At 37.3% G+C, this 24,169-nt stretch overlaps 1 protein-coding gene across 1 annotated transcript in view; it reads left to right on the forward strand.

Annotated features, from left to right (window-relative positions):
- The window catches only part of polybromo (protein), a 702,481-nt gene that overhangs the window by 507,718 nt on the left and 170,594 nt on the right, over window positions 1–24,169 (forward strand). The window contains exons 29-30 of the mRNA XM_090389959.1: window positions 11,422–11,594; window positions 21,653–21,750. Of these exons, the coding sequence (XP_090246085.1) occupies window positions 11,422–11,594; window positions 21,653–21,750 (271 nt within the window). The remainder of the gene's footprint in view (window positions 1–11,421; window positions 11,595–21,652; window positions 21,751–24,169) is intronic.

Raw genomic sequence — 24,169 nt, forward strand, 5'->3', positions numbered from 1 at the left:
CTAATTCTTTTAATATAACTGTAGCCGACCGGGCTAGTCTGGTGGGTAAAGTGCCTGCCTGGCAACCCAAAGGTCACAGGTTCGAATCCCGCCTCAGGCTTGGATCAGATTAGAAAATGCAAAAACCTTGGGAGGTGCAATATGGCCGCAGAAGCCGATGCGCCAACAACTAACAAAAAAAAATTAAAAATAACTGTATAGATCCTGTCAGCCTCTGCAGCCTTATTTACTTTTAGCTTTAGCAGTTTCTCTTGTTCCATATTCCACTTTCTTCTCAGTTATAGCAAAATTATTTTAGCTCCATTATAACTTGGTGTACTTCTGGTGTTCCTATCCCTAAAAACTTCACACAAGTATGTAGATGCAGAATATTTATTTAGTTTGTCAGCAGTTCAAACTGAAATCATCAATAGTTATGCTATTCATATCTAGTTTGTTATGTTTTTATGTTATTTGGTTTTTAGGAGCATTAGCAACTAAGGCCATATTGCTCCGGGAATATGCGGTGGTCATTCCCTGACCTTTCCACATCCTCCGTATTTGGTGGTGACGGGCTCGAACCCCAGTCTAATCAAGAAGTGTGTGCTATGCACCGCTGCTCCTTCCCACCTGGCTACGGAGACGCCCATTCATATCTAGTGGGCCAGTGTTTTTCATTCCTTTCCTTCTAAGGATTAATATACACAACGAATTCTTTGCTACTTGCATTCTCAGCCAAGGACTTCTTGTAATCTGCCTTAGCTTGTCTAACCCCATTAGTATTCTGATTGCAGACTGGTTTTTACTTGCTGTAGGATTCCATGAACCATGCTAATATGTAATCATCCCACACATTTTTCTTCTCTCCACTAGTGTCATCCGGCGCCTCCGTAGCCAGGTGGGAAGGAGCAGCAGTGCGTAGCACACGCTTCTTGATTAGACCGGGGTTCGAGCCCGTCACCACCAAATACGGAGGATGCGGAAAGGTCAGGGAATGACCACCGCATATCCCGGAGCAATATGGCCTTAGTTGCTAATGCTCCTAAAAACCAAACAACAAAACTAGTGTCATCAGTTCATCTGGCATACAGTTAGTTCAGAAACTTGAACAATATCTGTTTATTGGTATAAAAATCTTAGGAGCGTCTATGATTAATTCCCTTTATGCCTCCCATTTAGAATTTGCAGTTGATGACCTCATCAGTTGGTCCCACCCACTGAAAGTAATTTAAGAAAATGTCTAAGATCACTGTAGTCATCTTTATGAAAGAAAAATTCCTTCCCCTTACCCTTTACAGTAGGGGATTCCTTCCCCTTCACATGTTTCAAATTTGATTGATTCGTGATTTTATCCAGTGAATTTACTGGTTTGGTGAACATTTATAGTTGCTGATTTTTTACAGGCCTCATGGAGCAATTAGCACAATTGCAATCTGTAAACATAATTTCCTTCAAATAAGCTTTATAATACCACTTTTAATTTCTTTTGTTGTTTTAATCTTTTTAATGCTTTACTTGCCTTTGTATTAGGCAAATACAGCTCAGATTGGAGGCACCTGTAACTAGTATATAGAGAGAGAGAGAGAGAATCAAATAATAATTCATTTTTTTTTTTTTTTTTGGTCTTTATTTTATTTTACTTTATTTTCCTTCTGTTTATTTTACTTTACTTTATTTTCCTTCTCTTTATTTTACTTTATTGGTTGAGCTCCAGCTTTAGAAGGTAAGTTCAGTGATACAAATAAACTCAGAGTTGTCCTGGAAAGATGCAGTAATGATAAAGTTTACACATGCTGTTTGGAAATTGTACATAAGCTTACTCTACATAACATCAGTGTGTGTTTTTAAATTTTTCTTTTCTTTCCTTTTTAATAAAAAAAATTGATGTCCATGGAAAGTTCTTAAAATAAAAAAAAGAAAAGCATGGTCAGTTCAAGAAAAGCTAGCAGCATTGCACTTACTAAAATGAGGAAAGATAGTAACAGTAGTGCAAATAATGCAAGAAAACAGGCTTATACAGCATCAGCCAAAAAAAAATCATACACACTACATTTTTCTCCTATACATACACTCCAAGAATTTGTCTAGTCCTTCCTGGAATTTATTCAAACCATCCACTTCCACAACAGATGGAAGAATGCCATTCACATTCAGCTTACTCACTCCATTCAAGGTCTTAAACATGTCAGTCAGATCACCCTGTAGGTACCTAGTCTCCAGAAGCTGTAATTTGCAGAAATGAAGCCTTTCTAGGTAAGAGCCACCCTTTGGTTCCCTTCTCTGCACCCATTCAGGAAATCTACATTCTTCCTAAAGTGTGGCCTCCAGACCTGTATATAATACTCAAAGTGCAGCCTAGGCCTAACCAATTGATAATCACCTCCTTATTGTTTGTTTGTTATTTGGTTTTTAGGAACATTAGCAACTAAGGCCATATTGCTCTGGGAATATGCGATGGTCATTCCGTTGACCTTTCTGCATCCTCCGTATTTGGTGGTGATGGGCTCGAACCCCGGTCTAATCAAGAAGCGTGTGCTATGCACTGCTGCTCCTTCCCACCCTGCTACGGAGGCACCTTCACCTCCTTATCCCTGCTAGCAAAGTTTCTGTATGCAAGTGGAGGTGTCTCCACACATAAGTGTTGGGAAATCCACTATCAGGGGATGGATAAAAGATTAAGCTAACCTGTGACAAGCAACAAGTGATTTTGATGCTAGTGAAGGTCTTCGGTAAAAGCAGCTGAAGACATCGTGACAACCCACTGGATAAGGCCCTGTTCACATGGTTCACGCAGAGTGAATGACTGCAGAAGGAATGCCTATATCTGGTGAAATTATCAGGGGTCAATCTGAAAAACTGAAGAAAGACTTAGACAACCAGCGCGGAGTACAAGCTTACGAGAAAGAATTCAAAACAAACAAGGGCTAACTCGGCCGATGGAAAAAGAAGTATGAAATTTGCCAGGTTGCAATTTCGGGTGAAATGTTATCTGTAAACACCAAAATGACTATCCATCACAATTAAAAGTTATCATACAAGAAGACGGCTATGTTCCAGAGTGAGAATCGTCTCAGTAAGAATGGCTGGATGGCAGCAGAGATTTTTGAGGAATGGTTTCATAAATTTTTTGTGCCATCTGTGCATGATCTTTTAAGAAAGAAAAATATGGAACCTTAAACACTTTAGCTGCTGGACAACTGTCTTGCCAACCCTCCTGCTGAAAACCTCATAAGCTGAGACAGTGAAATGAAGGTGAGCTGTATGCCAAAGAATATGACCTCAAATATCCAACCTTCGGATCAAGACATAATATCAACTTTCAAGATGCACCACAGGAAAAATTTAATCGAATGAATAATGGATGATGAAGTATTCATAACAGAATGCCCAAAGAAGCTCACACTGGCTAGTGTTTTGGAACTGGCAGAGAAGTCATGGGGAACCATATTGCCATCTGCAATTCAAAAGTGTCAGCAGCGAGGTTTTTTTGAAGCATTTGCAGTTGCACCTAACTCAGAGGAACAAGAAAAAGATGAGGAAATCTGAATCAGAGGAAGAATTTGAAGGGTTTACTGAAGAGAACGTTGACAAGGCAAATGCAGTTTATCAGGAACTCATTACACAGTCTGGCAGTCACATTTATGACTCGATCCCTATTGATGATGATGATTGTCCTACTTGTGAAAGCTTAATTGACCAGACAATTGCAGCAAATATTCTCAGTCTCCAGGCCCAAACTGAAGCCACATCTTATGACAGCAGTGACAAAGAGAAAGATAAAAAAAATCACAATGTAATTGGGTACTGTAGACTCCATCAAGTACTCATATCAGACAGTTATATCAATCTCAAAATGCATGTCTTGTTATTTCCACAATCTTAATCTTTTGGTGCTTATTGATGGTTTTTTTTTTTTTTTTAAATTGATAATGATAGAGTGCAGGTATTTTTGACTTTTACCTGTGTGTACTTAGTTGTGTGTGAATTTTTGTTCTTAGAAATAAAATCACAAAAAGTTGAATGAAATCTTTATTTCTAGCACCCAAAAAAAAAGTATATGATTACTAATTTTTTTATATATATTTTCGCTCATTCACATGTAACAATCATTATTTGTAGTTATATCCTTTAGGTTGGTGCTTTTTTAACCACCAATAAAATGTGGACTCACTTATAATGCAGTCCAAAATTTTGGACCTCGTTGCCCACATTATATCGGATCTAGAGTGTACTTATATCTCTAAGTATAAACCACATATTCCCAGTGGTCTTATAATTGCCTTGTATAGCTGTTTATAACCTCTCTATCTCTACTTGCAAATGTTTTATCAAGTTATAGGATACCATAGGCCTTCCTTGCCACCTGCCTACGCTGCTCAGAAAATATGTCCACCCATATCATACCTCTCAAATCCCTTTCTTCCTCTGATGTTTTTATTTCAGTACAACCCAGTGTATAAGGTATTTTGGGGTTGCTATTCCCAAGCATAAGACTACATTTTTCTGTAGTAAAATATAGCTGACACTTATTTGACCATCCTTGAAATCCATCCAGTTTGTTCTGAAGGAGTGCTGCACATCTCTGAACATTAACCATTCTCCTGATTCTTGACATTATCTGTAAATTTTGACACTATCCCCTGGTATACCTTCATCATTGTCATTTAAGAAAATTAGAAATAATAATGGTCTCAGTGAGAGCACTCTGCTTCTGATGAAGAATATCCAATTTGAAGGTTATATCTAAACACAACTCTGCCTCCTGCTTTGCAGCAACCCTGCAATCCATCTAAAGGTCTTACCTGTGATATTGCCGACCGGGCTAGCTGGGTAGATAAAGTGCCTGCCTGGCAACCCAAAGGTCGCGGGTTCAAATCCCGCCTTGGGCTTGGATCACAGTAAAATTCAAAAACTTTGGGAGGTGCATTATGGCCACAGAAGCCAATGCGCCAACAACTAACAAAAAACAAACAAACAAACAAACAAACCTGTGATATCAACATATTCCAACCTCTTCTGTGGGACAGTTGCTTTTAAATACGTCGGAAAAGACACCAAACTCACCAAAGAACAAATCCAATCTTGAGAATATGTCGATAACTGCATTGAAAAGAATTTAGCATTTTTGAAATCGATGCAAGAAAGCCTATGGCTTATGCTGCACCAGCCAAAAAATAAATAAATAATAATAATTAATAAAAGAAAAGGAAATTAAACCTATCATCCTATGCGCTTCGCTGATCCGAAGGTACTATCCAGATGACCTTTGAATTTCCCCAAACTGTCAGCCTCTACCACCCATGTAAGCAACTTATTCCAGTAATTTATAACTTGCTGGCTAAAATAAAACTTCCTGCCTCCAATCTAAACATTTCCCCCGTAACTTAATTTTATGTCCCCTAGTTCTAGCATCATTTATAATCTTGAAAATTTCGTCCTCATTTATTTTACTGATGCCTCTCAGAGCCTTAAACACTTCAATCAAATTTCCTCTAAGGTGTCTAGTTTCCAAACTCTGCAACCCACATATTCAAAATCTTTCTTCATAAGGACGCCCTTTTTGCCGATCTCACCAGGTGAGTTACCCGTCTTTGCACCCTTTCAAGAAGCTCGATGTCTTTCTTTAGGTGCGGTCTCCATACTTGAACACAGTATTCCAAGTGTGGGAGGCGGCTCTGTAGCCAGGTGGGAAGGAGCAGCAGAGCGTAGCACACACTTCTTGATTAGACCGTGGTTCGAGCCCGTCCACCACCAAATATGGAGGATGCAGAAAGGTCAGGGAATGACCACCGCATATTCCCGGAGCAATATGGCTTTAGTTGCTAATGCTCCTAAAAAAAAACCAAACCAAGTGTGGTCTAACAAAAGCCTTATATAATGGGATTATCACGTCCCTATCTCTACTTGCAAAAGTTTGATAGATCATCGATGGGCCACCATGGGCCATTCTTGCAACCTGTTTACAATGCTCAGAGAATTTCATGTCTGACAGTATCGCAACACCCAAGTCCCTTTCCTCCAGTACTGGGTTTAGTTGAACTCCACCAAGTGAATAAGTTATTTTGGGATTACTGTTTCTCAGGTGTAATACCTTACACTTTGTTGGATTAAAGCTAGCTGCCATTTTTCTGATCATTCCTGAAGCTGATTAGACTGGGGTTCGAGTCCCTCACCACCAAATACGGAGGATGCGGAAAGGTCAGGGAATGACCACTGCATATCCCGGAGCAATATGGCCTTAGTTGCTAATGCTCCTAAAAAAAAACACCAAATGACAATAACAAATTCCTGAAGCCTATCTAGGTCTCTCTGAAGAAGCTCAACTTGACAGTGATCATTAACTACTGTACCAATTTTAACATCATCTGCAAATTTAGACATCACGCCCTCTATCCCTTCATCGATGTCATTTATGAAAATTAAAAACAACAGTGATCCTAATACTGATCCTTGGGGAACCCCACTTCTTACATCAACCCATTCTGAGGAATAACCATTTCTCAAAACCCTCTGCCCTGAAGCCATCCAGCTATCCATTTAAGGATTTTCCCTGTGATTCCAACCTGTTCCAGCTTATAAAGCAACCGTTCATGTGGGACCAAGTCAAAAGCTTTGCTGAAATCTAAATAAACAATGTCGAAATTATTCCCTAAATCCAGCTCGTGAGTGACCCTTTCAAAATAGCAAACCAGATTTGTTAAACATGATTTTCCCTTTACAAAACCATGCTGAGTATCCTTCAGAATTTCAATTCGATCCAAATGATCCTGAATTCCACCCTTGATCATTGCCTCCATGATTTTCCCTACAACTGAAGTCAGACTGACAGGTCGATAATTTCCCACTTCACTCTTAGAGCCACCCTTATGTATGGGAGATACATTGGCACTTTTCCAATCCAAGGGAATCTCCCCAGAGTCTAGTGATGCTCGCATAATTAGCATCAATGGTTCAATGCACTCACTTGCTGCCTCCCTTAAGATTATAGGGTATATTCCATCAACCCCAGGAGCCTTACTGGCCTGTAGGCTCGAAAGTTTTTTCATTAAATAATCTTGCGAAATTTCAATATCATTAATTATATATTTGTCAACTTCGCTCCCACAATTTCCCATTCCCACAAAAGGTTTTTCATTTGTAAATATCGATGCAAAATAACTGTTGAGTTCATCTGCAACGGCAGCTGGTGTATTTAATACTATTCCCTTTCCCTTACGTAAAGGTCCAATCTGGTTTGTCCTTCTCTTCTTGGCATTTATATATGTGAAGAATTCCTTGTCCCCCCCCCCCTCTTTGCTCTGTTTGCTAGTGATTTCTTATAAACTGCCTTTGCCTGTCAAACCTTTTCTGTGGCTCTATTACAGATCATCTTGTAGCTGTTATAGGCTTCAGTACTTTTTATTGCTCTGTAACCTTTCCATGCCACCTTTTTCTGTTCAAGTAATGTGGCAACTTCACTATTCATCCAACTTGGAACCCTCCTCGTGGAGTATTTTTTTTAATGGTAAATATGCATTCAAGGCATCTGTGATTAATGTTTTAAAAGCATATCACAGTTCAATTGTATTCATTCTCTGTGCGATATCTACCCAGTTAATAGAGGACATGTAATACCTTAAGGCATCGTAATTTCTTTTTCTGAAATTAAAACCCATTCCTTTGCCTTTTACTGCTGCTACCTCTCTCATCATCATCCACCGTAGAACTCCATGACATGTTGATACAAATAACAGTCATCTAGTTGATTTAAAAATTCTGTTTCCCATGTCGAGTTTCCTTCCCATTTACTCCAATCAATTAGAGGCGAGTTGAAATCACCCATAATAAGACATTGACACTTACTTGCCCATTCCATTTGCATGTAGAGGCTTTCGTCATAATCTTCACAATCACTTGGTCTGTAGATTACTTCTACTCGCATTATACCTTTGTTTCCAACTATCTCACACCATACAGATTCTATACTAGCATGTGAAACGTCTGAATCCGGGAAAGCTATCGTCGCACTCAGGCTGCTTCTGATAAGAAAGCTACTATCTACCCTATCCTTCCTAAATACATCATACAAGCCGCACTGAAACTCATCATCCCCAATTTCTGGGTGGCACCACGTCTCCGTAAGCCCTATTATGTTCGCATTACTTGTTTTAACCAGCACTTCGAATTCACTCATTTTATTGACGACACTTCTAACATTACTATATAAACAATTAAGACTTACTGTTCTTGTATATTTAACAATCCTAACACAACCCTTGAAGTTTTTTAGGCTCTCTTCCCTGGCATTAGCTACCCACTCACTTGAATTTCTGCCCCCAGAACATCTAGATAATATGTCCAGTTGGGGTAACAGATAAGAACTCTTGAGGTATGTTCAAGAGTTACTTTGACCAATATTATTAGATAAACGCGTGTCAGTATTATACCCACATCCCTCCTAACTAGCAGTCTCCCTGAACCTTTAAGGTATCCTCAATAATACTGGCAAAAACTTTTGCTTGCACCACCTTTGTTTAAATGTATCCTGTCTCTTCAAAACAAATTCCTTCTACCTACAAGTGTGGGCCATGCTGATAGAAATTTCCCCCCCTAAAGCCTTGCAGAGTCCTTCAAGTCTTGAGTTAATCCACAAGGCTTTTAACATATAATCCCTCCTGTCGTGTCTGGGCAGAATTTCAGACACATAGACATTGTGGCCTAGCTCACAGCATTTCCTCAGCATGGTCCTGTATTTTTCCAACAAATCGTCAGATCGTGTACGTTTAATGTCATTAGTCCCCACATGAATAATAATATTCTCTTTACCCACCTTAAAATCTAACATATGTTGGTGATATCATTAATAGTTGCTCCCGGCAGACATACCCTGGTTCTACTCCACCTATCCTTATTACAAAAAATATTCCCCGTTTCCCTGACAATGGAGTCTCCTAATAAAACAATGTCTCTTTTAACCAGAGTAGTTTACACTTGGTTTTTCTGTTTTGAGGCCCGAATCGTGTGTGCATCACTTGGTAGATTGCTGGAGTCTTGAGTCCCTGACGAGCTCGCAGATGTATTATTCCCGAGGGAAAGCACCCGTTTTTTCAGGGACTCAAATTGTTCCATCAGTGCACCAAATTGTAATTTAAGATCGGTGCACTCCTTACATCAATCACAAAGAAAAGAATCCCCAGGTGAGCTATGATTAGTCACCAGGTCGACCTTGGAAAACATTCCACAGGTTCCGCAACGGATTGAATCATGACTCACCCGTAAATCGCCATCAGCTATTTCCATGTGAGTCACAATGCCCTGTGATGTGTTTAAGGCAGATCTCGTAACTACCATTATAAAATTAGCTAAATATCAATAAAAATTAACTTTAAAAAATTATATCTATAATATTATTAAAATCAAACTGTTACAGGAAAACCGATAACAAAATAATCCAACAATATCTAAATAAATCAAATATTTAAAAGCACTAATCAACAGTAATCCAATCCACTTAACTGAGGAGCCCCTGACGAAGTGCGTCCACTCACCTCGAATGCCAACACTTAAACTTATTACTGGACACAATGTAAATGAGATCTGTTTGCGATGATCAGACAATTGGGTAAACCTATTTTCTTCTTAACTTTGAGTGCAAATGAAACTGGTTGGCCTAAATTGCTGAAAATATATACAAATTAAAACACAACGGTTTGGATATCCCTGAAGAGCAAAACAGAAGCTCTTCATTTTATGGGAAAGCTGACATTAGTTAATGAAGATGCTGTAATGTGTGCGATTCGTTTTAATAAGCTTGTCAATTGTATTTTAACTTTATTTCAGTCTAAGCGTTTCAATCCATTTCGACAATATTACATTGTCAACTATTTTAAACGGATCAAATTTCAACATCGTGGCAGTCCATATGCTCACATTCTTTTGTGACTTAATAATGCTCCTAGAGAACCTATGGGAAATGGTATGAATGCAACAATAGCTATGATAAATCAGCTGGTGTCCATTTCTACTGCAAAAGCCTCTGGTAATATCAAACTCCAATCTCCACTCTCTACAATCTCAAGTATAGATATCATATTTTAGCTATCATTGTAAGTAAACTATTGAACATGTATTGCAACCTCAAATTGTTGAAACTGTCGAAAAAAAATAAATGCTTTAAAATGTTAAATGTGTTCGGATTCTTTTCGTTCCTAAAACCCTTTAACTTCGTCCAAGCCAAGGATGTTTTCACATAAAATAAAACATCTTTCGTGCATACAGGGTACACACAGCCCTTTTTCATAGTATAATTGCCCAGGGAAATATTGTGGGTTGGCCACATGTTTGGAAAGGTTTGGATTACAATTCTTAAAGGCTTCCTCAGTCAGAGCTGTAGTTAGATGAAGCAGAGGCGCCTCCGTAGCCAGGTGGGCAGGAGCAGCAGTGCGTAGCACATGCTTCTTGATCAGACCGGGGTTCGAGCCCGTGACCACCAAATACAGAGGATGCGGAATGGCCAGGAAATGACCACCGCATATCCCCGGAGCAATATGGCCTTTGTTGCTAATGCTCCTAAATAACAACAACAAGATGAAGCAGAGGACATGCTCCCCTCCCCTCTCTCTGTGAATTATTCTGAGTTTTTCAGCCTGTACATGTTGAAGATCTTTTGATATTTGACAGATTTGTTAAGGATGTCTTTGGACATCGTATGATTTGCTAGATAGGACAACCTACCTTGTGAGGCCAAATGTTTGTTCTATCTTAGCTTGTTGTCATTTTTGATTTGAGTGACTTGTGGTGGCTAACCCCTGTTCTTGTTGATGTTATTTTGAATTAATAATATTACTAACCTTGATAAAGGTTTAAAAAACAAGCCACGAGCCAAGAACTAGTTGCATATGGGCGGAAGCCCAGGCAACAACTAGAATGAAGGTTTATCCAAATGAAAAATGCACATGTGCAAATTTGCTCAACGAACATGCACTTGAACAGACATGTGGCAAACTGCAATGAGAATGCAATCAATGACAAACTGTAATGCTAAGAAAGCATGACAAACATGAAATGTAATCAATGAAAACATGAAAATGTAGTCAATGGTAGACTGTAATATTAAAAAAACAAATGACAAACTGCAATGAAAATGTAATCAATGGCTAACTGTAATGTTAAAAAACATATGAAAAACTGCAGTGAAAATGTAATTAATGGTAAATTGTAATATTAAAAAAAACATATGACAAACTGCAGCGAAATCAATGGCAAACTGTAATATAAAAAAAAAAAAAATTATAAACTGTGCCAAGTGCTGTACTATAAGAACTGTCACACTGTGATAAAAAGAAAGAGAAAAAAAAAAAAAAGGAAAGAAATATCCCCCACAGAAAAGAAGAGTGTAATGTGTTATGTATTGCTCTGTAATTGATTTTTATTTTATTATTTTTGTTTTGTTTATTCTTCTAGTGGTAATGCATTTTTTCATGGCCCATGGTTTGTTACTCCACAAGAAGTTCAACATCCTCCCACCAGGCTGTTCTTTAAGCAAGAAGTCTTTTTAAGTTCTATTGAAGACACAAATCCTCTGCTGAGTATCATTGGTCGTTGTGCTGTTTTAGACTATAAAGACTATATTACAAGTAAGTTTACTAGAATCAGAGAAATAGGAAAAAAAAAAAAGAAGTCTGCTATCAGACACATCAAATGAAAATATTAGTAATTATAGTGCCTGCATTAATATGCATTCATTATAATTTCCTTTAGTCCCAAGAGCATTATCCTTGTGGGATCTGTACATTATCTGACTAGAAAGTTAATACTTTTACTGCCACCAGGTATCTATCCTTCTGGTGCTTCATATTAAACTGCTTCTGTTCTTTCTGTTTCCAGCCCCCAAAGATAACAATACTGTTCAAATAACTATTAAATTAGATGACAGCTTCTTAATTCAGATAAATAGCAATAATATTTATAAGTACAGAAGTTGTGTTTAATTTAAGTAGTGTAATACCAAGCAGTTCATATTGTGATGGAAGGTGTTTTTTGTGAAAGATCATTGCCATTTCAGAAAAAAATTCTTGTATGTTATTTATGCATAAAACTGTTACAGCTCTTTTTAAAGTTTCACATCTGTAAGAGAACTAAATGAGCAGTTTACTATTTCTATTCTGTATAGCTTTGGTGAATCTTCCTTTCATTTGTATTAGGTTATTTTATGTATATGTATGTTAAAAGGTCTTGAATGTTAAAATTGTTTTGTTGATATATTATGAAGTGCTCCTGTTCTTCTAGAATATTACATTACTGAGGATAAATTTTTTTCTGATTTAAAACCATAAATTTTTTTTAGTTCATGATCATCATTCTTCTCTTTCTTGGTGATTCCCTTCTACTTCTCTCTCTCTCTCTCTCTCTCTCTCTCTCTCTCTCTCTCTCTCTCTCTCTCTCTCTCTCAGTGTAACTCGGGATTTTTTTTTTTTTTTTGGCTGGTGCAGTATAAGCCTCGGGCTTCCTTGCACCATATAGCTAATAATAATAATAGCAGCTTCATGTAGTGTGATACCCATTTTGTTAGCTTCTGTTTTTATTTTATTTTTCCTTTAGCTTTTACCAGGGTATGTCTGCCAGGGGCCAAGATTTAAAATATCATAAAAAGTTATTGTTTAAAGGAACAAAATTAAGGGTATTATCTGTTAACCCTCTGAGTGGTGTAATGGCCATGTGTCCAAAAAAATATTAGCTAAAATTACATCAATAAAAATGTAGTTTTATTCATTATTGGTTTGACTTTCAGTGTACATTATTAATTGTTTTCTTATTGAAGAAGTTTGACCGTAAAAAATAAAATAACTCTTCCTAAGCCTAATTAATGCAGTTGTTGAAAAACAATTGCAACAATTGAAATAATCCATTCTTTGCCACATAGTAATAGTGAGGATAATGCCAAAATACAGGCAGAAATAACAAATGGACACAGTGTACATCTAAAATGCATTAGGAGGGATTATAAAAAATTAATTAAGCCATACATTTTTATTATAAAAAATGGATATTTCATAGTTAGGTTCTTCAGAAAGTCAATCGAAAATTGAATAATTTTGAATTATTTCTTGTCAATTTTCAATGTTTATAAAATGGGTTAAATTTTCTGAGTGTGTGAGCAGTCCTCAAAAAATTAATGGCCCACACTAGAGCAGTAAGAGAACAAAAAGTGATATTAATGTTCTGTGAAATGCATGGTGTGGAAACTAATAGTTAGATTAAGTTAATTAAAGCACTTAACTCCATGTTTTAAAAGCAACAGTTTATATATTGATCATGACATTCGAAAACCCCATATGTTGGGGTTCTGTTTTCAAGTCTAAAAGTAAAAAATAAGAAAAAGAAAACATTATTACAGTTTAGGACTGTGCATGTAATGATAAATTTCAATTTTATATACAGAATAAACTCATTTAATTTTTAAATTCTTTATTAAATTGAAGAATAAGCACTCCTTTTTAAAAACCAGAATCATATGATGAAAATAATAAAATAAACAAATATGAAGCATAGAAAAACTAGTAAATAACAAAGCAGAAATAAAGCAATAGGAAGCCCGAGGCTTTTCTGCACCAGCCAAAATCAAAAATATTAAAATAAAATAGAACCTATAATAAATTAGAGAGGTATTAGAACTTATAGTACTTAGTACCATGCATGGGTTGGAGGGTGAGAAGATGAAAGAAGATATTTGTTGACATCAGACTTGAACTTCCATAGATTGTAATTTTCAGGAAATACATATGGAGGAAAGTTGTTTCAGAAAACAGAAGTTGAATGAATAAAGGATGAAGAAGGAGAAAAGTTGGTTCTGTGAATTTGAAGTTGGACAATAAAAGGATGTTAACTGGTTACAGCACATGTCAGGCTGCTTTGAAAGAGCGAGTGAGAATTATAGAAGCCAATTCAGAAGAACAGTGCCCATGGAAGTATCTGTAGGAAAGGCATGCAACAGAAACAGGATGGCTATGAGACAGAGAGTGGAGAGACTCTGTTAGAGATGAGTCATTAATTAACCTAACTGCCCTCTTCTGAATAGAAGCCTGAGAGAGGTTTTGGGTGGAATATAGTTCTCACCCCAGATGTGGGAACTATATTCCATTGTAGGGCAGATTTGCAATTTGTACAGAGTGAACAGCTGTTTTGAAGAAGAGTAATGCTGAGAGCAAAAGAGAAAACAGAGTTTTTTAGATGCAGAGGAAGCAATATTTTTAATGGGCTTATGGCTGGAGAAATTCGAAATCAGGGTAATCCCCAATAGAGATATATCATCTTGCCTAGAAATCAGAGGGTCATTGAAGATAAGCATAAGAGCAGAAGAATCCTTTTTGTGAGATATAAAACAGGACTGAGTTTTAGAAGGATTGAAATCAACTAAGTTATCATTGCCCCACAGGAGAATTATGGGAGATCAGCATTTAAGGAATTCATAGTCGATATTCGAGAAATTGAATCTGTTTGAGCAGGGCAAGTTTTTTAAACTGGAAGGTGAAATGCAGTGTGCTGTCATCAGCAAAACTATGGATAAGATTTCTGGTCAATGGAAGAAGGTCATTAATATACAAGAGGAAAAGAGTGGGGAAAAGAAATTAACCTTGGCGAACACTAGCATTCGTGGAGAAGTTAGATAACAGCAGGCCATCTACCATCACCATGATCAAAGGCCTTTGAAATATCAAGGGCAACTGCTTGAGTTTCATTGAATTCATTGAAACTTTTCCGTTGAATTTGTCCAAAGATGGGTAACGTAAGCCAGAATATCACCAGTGGATTGAAACTGATGGAATCCATACTGGTGATCGTTGATCACATGGAAGGTTTCTAGACAGTTTAAGAGTTGGCAGTTAACTGATTTCTCCATTACTTTAGAAAGAGTAAAGGTAATTGCAATATGACAATAAATCAATAGAAGGGATTTGTCACCCTTTTTAGAAACTGGCTGGATATGAGCAAATTTCCAAGCAGAAAGAAAAACACCTTTGGAACAGGAAAGTGAAAAAAGGTGACACAGAACAGGAGTAAATTCAGGAGCGCAGGTTTTGAGAACAAGTGGAGAAATACCATCAGGACCTGGAGCTTTCTTAGTATCAAGTTTGTTCAAAATCTTTCTGACATCCCACTGATGGAAGATCACAAGAGGCATTTAATGGAGGGTACTCGGAATTGTAGGAGGTTTAACAAGATCATTAATGCACGAGTTGGAAGAAAAATAGGATGCTAGCAGGTCAAATTTAGACAGAGGTTGGAACAGAGATGGGCAAAAGTTGCAGCTAATAGCTTGGCAAGCAACCAGAAGGCTCGGCTCCCATTTGGACAAGAAGCAAGCTTTCTACTTTTAGCCTGTTCGAAATCTCATTTGTACTGATTAATAACTGATTTACAATTGTTGCAAGGGTTAGTGTAGGCAGAAAATGAACCTGGAGATTTGGATACCAGCCAATTACAATATGCATCATTCTTCTTTTGAACAGCTTTAGCACATTTATTGGAAAACCAAGGTTTAGATAAAGGATGACATTTTAAGGTGGTGTGGAATAAAGGATTCCATCCCTACAACAATAATTTAACTGACACAGTCTGGGCAAACATTGACATCAGATGTTTTGAAACAGTAATCCGACCAAGGAAAAAAAGATAAGAATTCTAGCAGATCATCCCAATTTGCATTCTTGTAATGCCAAACAATACCAGGTTGGGAATGGCATGAAAGAAAGGCTCCATTGGTGAAGAGCCCATCACCAAATTGTGATCTGAGGTGCTTAGAGAACCATTCACCTCGACTGTGTACTTAGAAGAAGTGTTTGTGAGAAAATAAGAGTGTTGGCTGTGTGGTTAGGATTTTCAGGTATTGAAACAGTGATCTGACCAAAATAAATAAATATCGTTGATCATACCATTTTACATTCTTGTAATGCCGAAGAACATGAAGTTTGAAAATGGTCACGAGAAAAAGGCTTCATTGGAGAAGAGACCATCACTAAGTTGTGATCTGAGGTGCCTAGAGGACCACTCACCTCAACCATGTACTTAGAATGGTTGTTTGTGAGAAAAAGTTAGGTTCGAATTGTCTGATATTCTGGTAGGTAAACAAACAATCTGTGCAAGGTTATTAGTAATTGCAAGAGCCTCAGCATCTCTACCTGCTGGGTCCTTATGACTAGAAAATGGAAGTCAGTTGTAGTTGTGAACATTAAAATCACCAAGGAAAATTACCTCACTGTTAGGAAAGTTGGAAATTTAGGAAAGTCAGAGAAAGTCAAGTTTCAAAGAGTTCCAAGTGATTAGTGGAGTTGGGAGAACAATAGAGGCAACAAATGAATTTGACAGAATGTGATAGAGAGATTTTAAGCCAGAGAACACTGAAAAAAGGAGATTCCAAATTACTAAGTCTCTGACAGGGAATATCAGAACAGATATATGCACATTCCTTTCACTTCAAAGCCACCTTTGAAGTGAAAGGAATCATAAAGTGAATAATTCGGACAACTGAGATGAGCCGTGGTTGAATCAATTGATAACTGAAATACTGTCAGAAAAAGTACATGGGGTTTGGCAGACTGTAAGTGGAAATGCAAATCATTGATATTAGAACTGAGATCACGTATATTTGTGAAATGAATAAGTAATTGTATTGTAATCCCAAATGCTCCCTAGTTCTGAATCATTTATAACACTGAAAATTTCATACTCATTCGTTTCACTTTCTCCCCTCAGAGCCTTATACACTTCACTCAGGTCACCTCTCAGGATGCCTGGTTTCAAACTCTGCGGCCCACATATTCAAAAACTTTCCTCATACGGCTGCCCTTTTGTCGATCTCAGCAGGTGCATTGTCCATCTATGCATTTAAGTTTACCATGGTTAGGTGCATTATGGCCCTGTTGTTCCTGTGCCAAGAAACCCATAAACAAACAATCAATGCCCATCTCTAGACCCTTTCAAGCAGCTCAGTGTTTTTCTTCTTGGCTTCCGTACTTGAACAGAGTATTTCCAATGCACTCTTACTATTGCTTATACAGTAGGATTATGACATCCCCATCTCTAAAGTTTATCTAAGTCTTCCTAAAGATGATGTGCTTGGAGCTGATCATTAACTACCTTACCAATCTTGATATCATATGCAAATTTTGACATAAACCCTGTGTTGCTTCATCAGTGTCATTTAAGAAAGTCAAAAATTATAATGGTCCCAATGCCAATTCTTACGTTAATCCAATCTGAAAAGTAACCATTAATCACAACCCTCTGCCTCCTACCTTGCATCCACCCTGCAATTCATCAAGGATTTTTCCCCATGATTCCAGCTTATGTGCAACCTCTCATGTGCAACTGAGTCAAATGCTTTGCTGAAATTGAAGAAACGATGCTGAAATTATTTCCTTTATCCACCTCTTGAGTGTCTATCAAATTATCTTACCATGTTGGTTAAACAGGATTTTCCCTTTACAAAACTATGTTGTATTTTGTTCAGAATTCCATTTCTATCCAAATGATCTTGCTGCATTTTTGATCATTGATTCTGTGATTTTCCCTGCCACTGAAGTCAGACTAACTGAATCTATAGTTGCTTACTTCATTCTTAAAACCACCCTTTATATACATGCAATACTTTGGTACTTTTCCAATCTAAGGGAATTTCTCCTGAGTTTAGAGATGCCCTTATAATTAATCTTAATATGTCATTCACTCTCTCACCACCTTTCTCAAAATAACTGGGTGTATATGCCATCAAATCCAGGAGCCTTATTTGCCTTTAGGCCTGAATTTTTTTTCTATTTCCTATTCACCCCGTCATTTCTTACAGGAACTCTGCATTTATCCATGTGTGGCTAAGGGAAATGACTCTTGAGACAGGCGATACAGTTCAGGATAAAAAACTACTATACATTATTTAATAACCTTAAGGACTGTAGACTCAGCGCTAATGATAATTTATTCTCACAAGATGTTACTTCGTTATATACGAATGTAAATGTTGAATACACATTAGATATTCTTTGGGATATGTTAAATAATAACTCTATACCAATTAATTATACAAAGCTTCCTATTAAAGAAATTTTTCACTTAATTAAACTCTTAGTTGAAGCCAAGTAATCACCTTTCGAGACAAGGTATACAAACGAATATTTGGTTTGCCAATGGGATTGAGTCTAAGTGGCTTAATATCGGAAGTCTACCTCTCAGCGATTGAGTGTATATATTTGACGCCTTTTCTACCCACATATCGCATACTATGGGAGGTATTTAGACGATATTCTGGTTATTATTGATAGTAGCATAATTCAAGACATTTTACATTTGCTTAATAATATTCATCCTACACTCAATTTTACATTGAAAAGGGAAAATAGTGAAACAAAGTCATTAAATTTTCTAAATTTCACTCTTACTTGAGACGCAAATAAAGTCCAATTTAACATCTATCGTAAAACAACAAACACTGGTATGCTGCCGCATTATAACAGCTATCACCCTTTCACCTACAAAAGGTCTATTAATTTTAATAAATTTCTCAATGCCTGTAAATATTTAACAACAGAATTTGCTTTAGACTCAGAAATACAGATATTAACCAGCAGATTCTTAAACAGGGGTTACCCCCCCCCCCCCGTGCTACAATAAACAAAATTAGGGTACAAGCTAAGGATAGGATACAAAAAACTACACCAACCAACAATAGTAACATCAAAAAATACTTTATTTCTGTCCCATACGTTGAACAGTGGCATAAACAACTTAACAGATTCTTTAAAGGTACCGAATTTAAAATTGTGGCCAGACTAATATGGAAATTACACATTGTACTAAACAGTCGTCTGTCCTTTTCCTCTTTCGCTACACAAATAAATGACCTGGTATATAGACTGACATATACGTTAGTGCAAAAGCATCATTTTAACGTAACCATCTACCAAAGTAGTTAAATTAATTAATTAAATTGGCATCGTTTTGGTTATATCTCATATTGTGAATACCTTCATAACTAGTTACCATGGTATTGTACTACCTTGAATAAGTAACACTTCACCAGTGGAGAAGACTACTGTTACTTATTCTCAGCGGGTAGGTACCCTGGTGTTGCAGTGGTGACAACCCAGTTATGAAGTATAACTTCACAATATGAGAGATGCCTGATGGTGTGCAGTTGTCACCATTGCAACACCAGGATACCTGCTCACCCACCCACCGAGGAGAAGCCAACAAGCTTTGAAATGGTGCTGTCTGGGTTGTGGTGGTATCCACTGAGAATAAGTAACAGTAATCTTCTCCACTGGTAAAGTGTTACTTATTCAAGGTAGTACAATACCATGGCAACTAGTTGTGAAGGTATTCACAATATGAGATATAACCAAAACGATGCCAATTTAATTAATTAATTTAACTACTTTGGTAGATGGCTACGTTAAAATGATGCTTTTGCACTAACCTATATGTTAGTCATTCTGCCTCGTAGCATGAGGCCTTTGCCCTTAAATATTTTATGACCTGGTATACAACATTTCTTCTAGTGATTGCAACTCATCTTACCAGGGTTCGACTTGATGCACACTGGAATAGTGAAATTTGGTATGAATGATTGAGCATGTGTGTAAACAAAGAAATGACCAAAAAGGAATGCTTGTTTTTGTTGTTTTGTTTTTTAGGAGCATTAGCAACTAAGGCCATATTGCTCCGGGGATATGCAGTGGTCATTCCCTGACCTTCCTGCATCTTCCATATTTGGTGGCTCACGGGCTCGAACCCCGGTCTAATCAAGAAGCATGTGCTATGCACTGCTGCTCCTGCCCACCTGGCTACGGAGGCACCGGAATGCTTGTGATCCAATCTGTGAGCAAGATGATGAGTGAAACTAGGAAAATGAGTGAGTGAAAAGTGGTAACTTGTCTAACTGATTGTGCCCTGAATATATATAACATAAAAAAGTGTACTGTGTACATGTAGGTGTGTGTTCTGTGTTGTTTTCTGTTTGTTTGACAAGCACCTCAGAGCTTGACTGCAGTGGGGATAACTTATCTAGGGAGAACACCCCCCTGCCCTTGCTGGTGCCATACTGTTTCTTCTTCTTAGGCAGCATGGTGTGGGATGCTGACAATGATTTCAGCTGGCTGACCAATGTGGGAGGTCTCCTGACTAAAAATACCTACTTAGAGCACCCTGGTTCTGTGACTTTAAACCCCCATCATGAAACCCAGGGCATTGCCCATTTCCCCACTTCTTCCTTCCTGTGAGGATGGATTGCCTTTACAGAGGGTCCCTCTGTTCTTTTCACTTCTAATTCCTGGTGGAGGTCTTCCTACCATCCAATCTCTTCACCTGTTATCCACAACTTAAACTGTCTCTCCTGCACTCCCAAATAAACGCTTTTTTTAGGGGCCCACCCTGGTAAAGGAGCTCAGGCAAAGCCAGGGTTTGCCCAGCCAGAGAACATAGGGCAGGTGTTCCATAGGGGCCTATGGAACACCTGCCCTGGTGTTCCATAGGCCCCTAGGCTAAAAGGCCAGATGAACAACATAATTCTACACTACATTACATAAACCACTTATCACTCACACTATCTGGCCTTTACAGATTGCTGTATTCAGCACAAGAGTTTAGGATCGAGCAGCACCAGTGCTGCTTGACCCCAAACACTATGTACTGTGTTGCCTTTCATTTGTGGAAGTAATAGCAGTAGCCATACGATGTTGTTGAAGCTCCTGATAACGGATCTTTGAGAAAAAACCAGTCAAAATCACAAAGTTAAGCACTAAAATATCCATTCCTGTTTCATTTATCCCATTTCTTTTAATTCCTGATAATGAATTTATTATTGTGCATTTATTCCCCCCCCCCCCATTTAAACTTCTGTTTTGTGAAATTGCTTCTTTCCAGCCCAGAATTTTTTTTAAAGCAATTCTTTTTAAATGTTATTTCTTTTGTCACTATTTGCAAGAGAAGATGCAACACATAATTGTCTTTGTATGGCTAGATATACAACACAGCTAAATGCACATCAGCCATCACATACAACCATTTTGTTTGTTTGATTTTTCCTTCAAATAAAATGGTTTACATTTGTTTCAGAAGTACATCAATGATGTTTTTAGACTAAACCAATGATATGGAACAATTTTCCAATTGAGAAAAAAGCAGTTGATTAGGCAGAATTTAAATTTAGAAATTGTAAAATCTAAACAGTAATACTTAATCCAATTTCGACATCAAATTCAAAAGTTTCAGCCATAATATGAAGAAAAGGTCCAGACGACAAATAGCCTAAACTTAAAAATAAGCCAGATAGACCCAGTGTGTTTTAATTGAAACACCCTGTTTACCAATTGTAATATGTCAATATGTATATATCAATGTTAATTATCCCCTAACTGTGCTTTCCATTCATTTGAAGTGTATGCATGCTATTGAAATTTTTGGTATTCCTTTTCATTCCCCTTAATGGAATCATAATTTTGAAATAATTTTAACTGTTGTTTAATCCTTCCAGCATTAGGTAAGTTAGTTCAGCTGTTTGTGTGGAATACAGAAAAATGACAAATGTGAATAATGTGTTTTTGAAAAACATTTCCATGCAAACAGCAAAAAACTTCATTGCATATTTAAAAATATTTTCTAGGTATACCATTTGCTGAAGTGTAAAATTTTTTAATTATTATAGGAAGGCCAACTGAAATTCCAGAGCAGGATGTATTCATCTGTGAATCCCGTTATATGGAAGCAGAAAAACAAATTCGTAGATTACCTAAAGGATTAAAGGTTAGATTAGATAATGATTCTGATTATTACTTATCATTTATTGAAAGTAAAGGAAATAATGGAATTAGACACTGCATATAGGCTGACAAAATGCAGTCTTATTACAAAAGATTTGTTCAATAAAAATAAGAAAAATCAAAAGGCATTATACTGAAATGCTAAAATAATAATGAATATAAGGTATTAGATAGTATTCCATAAATCTGTTTTCTGCTGTATATTGATGACAGGCCCAAATCATCTTAAAGTTTCATTAAAGACTTTCTATAACTGAAATGTAACTACTATGTATCAGTCATGGGGCTTAGAGGGGAACAGGTATCCTGTGTGTTATCAGACACTCAGCCTAAAACACTGATGGATCCAATATCTCTCTATTACAGAAGATTTAGGAGAAGTCTGGTTGGCCTGCCTCCCTAAAATCCACTCATGCACACCTTCTCGATGGTAAGCCCTGTTACGTCACTTAGGTGGCAACGAACGTGTAGAGTGGTTCTCTTCAAGACGCCTGGTCAGCGTGAAGAGGAAAAGACCAAACCCTCCAGCAATGAGAGCACAACAATACAAATGGCCCTCAGTCCCCAGCAGCTTTCACTCTCCCTCTTACGGCAGCGAGAGGATCAGAGTGGAAGCAGAGGGTGCTAAGAATCTCTGGGTACGACCAGGCTGCCATGCACGGAAATTTAACTTGGCCTGTTACAACGTACGATCGGTGAAGACAGGATATTAGAGCTGGAAAAGGAATTAGAAAATGTGAATTGGAATATCATCGGTTTGGCTGAAACAAGAAGAAGAAATGAATCACTTATAAGTTTATCAAGTGGAAATCTGCTGTACACCAATGGAAACAGTGAAAGGAGTGAAGGTGGAGTTGGGTTTCTGGTCCATAAAGATTTTAAAAACAACATTTTGGAATTCAAAAGTACATCACCAAGGGTGTCAAGACTAATATTCAAGATTTCTAAGAGGTACAAGCTAAAGATTATAATGATTTATGCACCAACATCAAGCCATGATGATGAAGAGGTTGAAGAAATGTACACTGAAATTGAGAGTCTTCTAGATGAGCAGAAAACCCACTACACTATTATTATGGGGGACTTCAATGCTAAGGTTGGAAAAAGGCAAAACAGCGCAGAAAGAGGAACTATAGGAAATTTTGGAATTGGTGAAAGAAATAAAAGAGGTGAAAGACTTGTGGAATTTGCAGAATCTCAAGGACTGTCAGTAATGAACACTTTTTCAAGAAAAGGGTGAACAGAAAGTGGACATGGAAGAGTCCAAATGGATTAACAACTAATGAAATCGACTTTATCCTCACTAACAGAAGATATATTGTGAATGATGTTCCCGTCCTGAATAAGGTAAATGTTGGAAGTGATCACAGAATGGTAAGATGTACACTTGATATAGATGTAAGAAAGGAAAGGAAAAAACTGACTCGAATAAATAATACAAAGGTCTTTGAAATAACAGAGGAGGAGAAAAAGCAGTATATACTGGAACTTAAGAACAAGTTTGAGCTTCTGCAGACTGCTCAGGACCAAGATATCGACGAGGAATATTACAATTTTTTCTGGAAGTAATAAAGCCCAAGAAACCTATAGGGAAACAGAAATCCAAAGAAGAAAAAATTAGTCAAGAAACACTTGTCATGATGAACCAAAGACGACAAATGAAGAGCAAGAAAAACACTGACAGGGAGAAAATTGAGTATACTGAGTTATGCAAAGCCATTAGAAAGAGACTCAGAGAGGACATAAGAAGATTTAACACAAGAAAAGTAGAACAAGCATTAAGGGAAAACAAAGGATTTAAATCAGCAGCCATGAGCAGTAATACAGAAAGACAAATGATACTGAAACTGAAGAATAGCGATGGTGTACTTATAAACAGCAGAGAAGGCATAATTCAAATAGCAGAAGACTACTATAGAGAATTATACAAGGAGCGAGGGAATGATACCAGCAGTGGGGAAGATGGATTGCAAAGTAGCAACACATACGACATACCCGATATTCTTCCTGATGAGGTAGAACATGCATTGAAGAAAATGAAGAATCGGAAAGTCCCGGGGGAGAATGAAGTTACTGTAGAGTTGTTAAAATTGGGAGGAAGAGACATAACACAAAAACTGGCAAGGCTCTTCACAAAGTGCATTAGAAAAGGTGTGATGCCTAAGCAGTGGAATAATGCAATCATAGTTTTGCTGCATAAGAAAGGAGATAAATCAGAAATTGGAAATTATAGACCAATTAGCTTGTTATCCCATATCTACAAGTTGTTCACAAGGGTCATTACTAACAGATTAGAAAGGATACTTGATGAGAATCAACCAAAAGAGCAAGCTGGCTTTAGGACAGGATTCTCAACTATGGATCACCTTCATGTAATATCACAGCTAATGGAGAAAGCAAAT

Source organism: Mastigoproctus giganteus, chromosome 2 (genome assembly GCF_048544385.1).
Source record: "Mastigoproctus giganteus isolate SK-2022 chromosome 2, ASM4854438v1, whole genome shotgun sequence".
NCBI classification, from domain to species: domain Eukaryota; kingdom Metazoa; phylum Arthropoda; class Arachnida; order Uropygi; family Thelyphonidae; genus Mastigoproctus; species Mastigoproctus giganteus.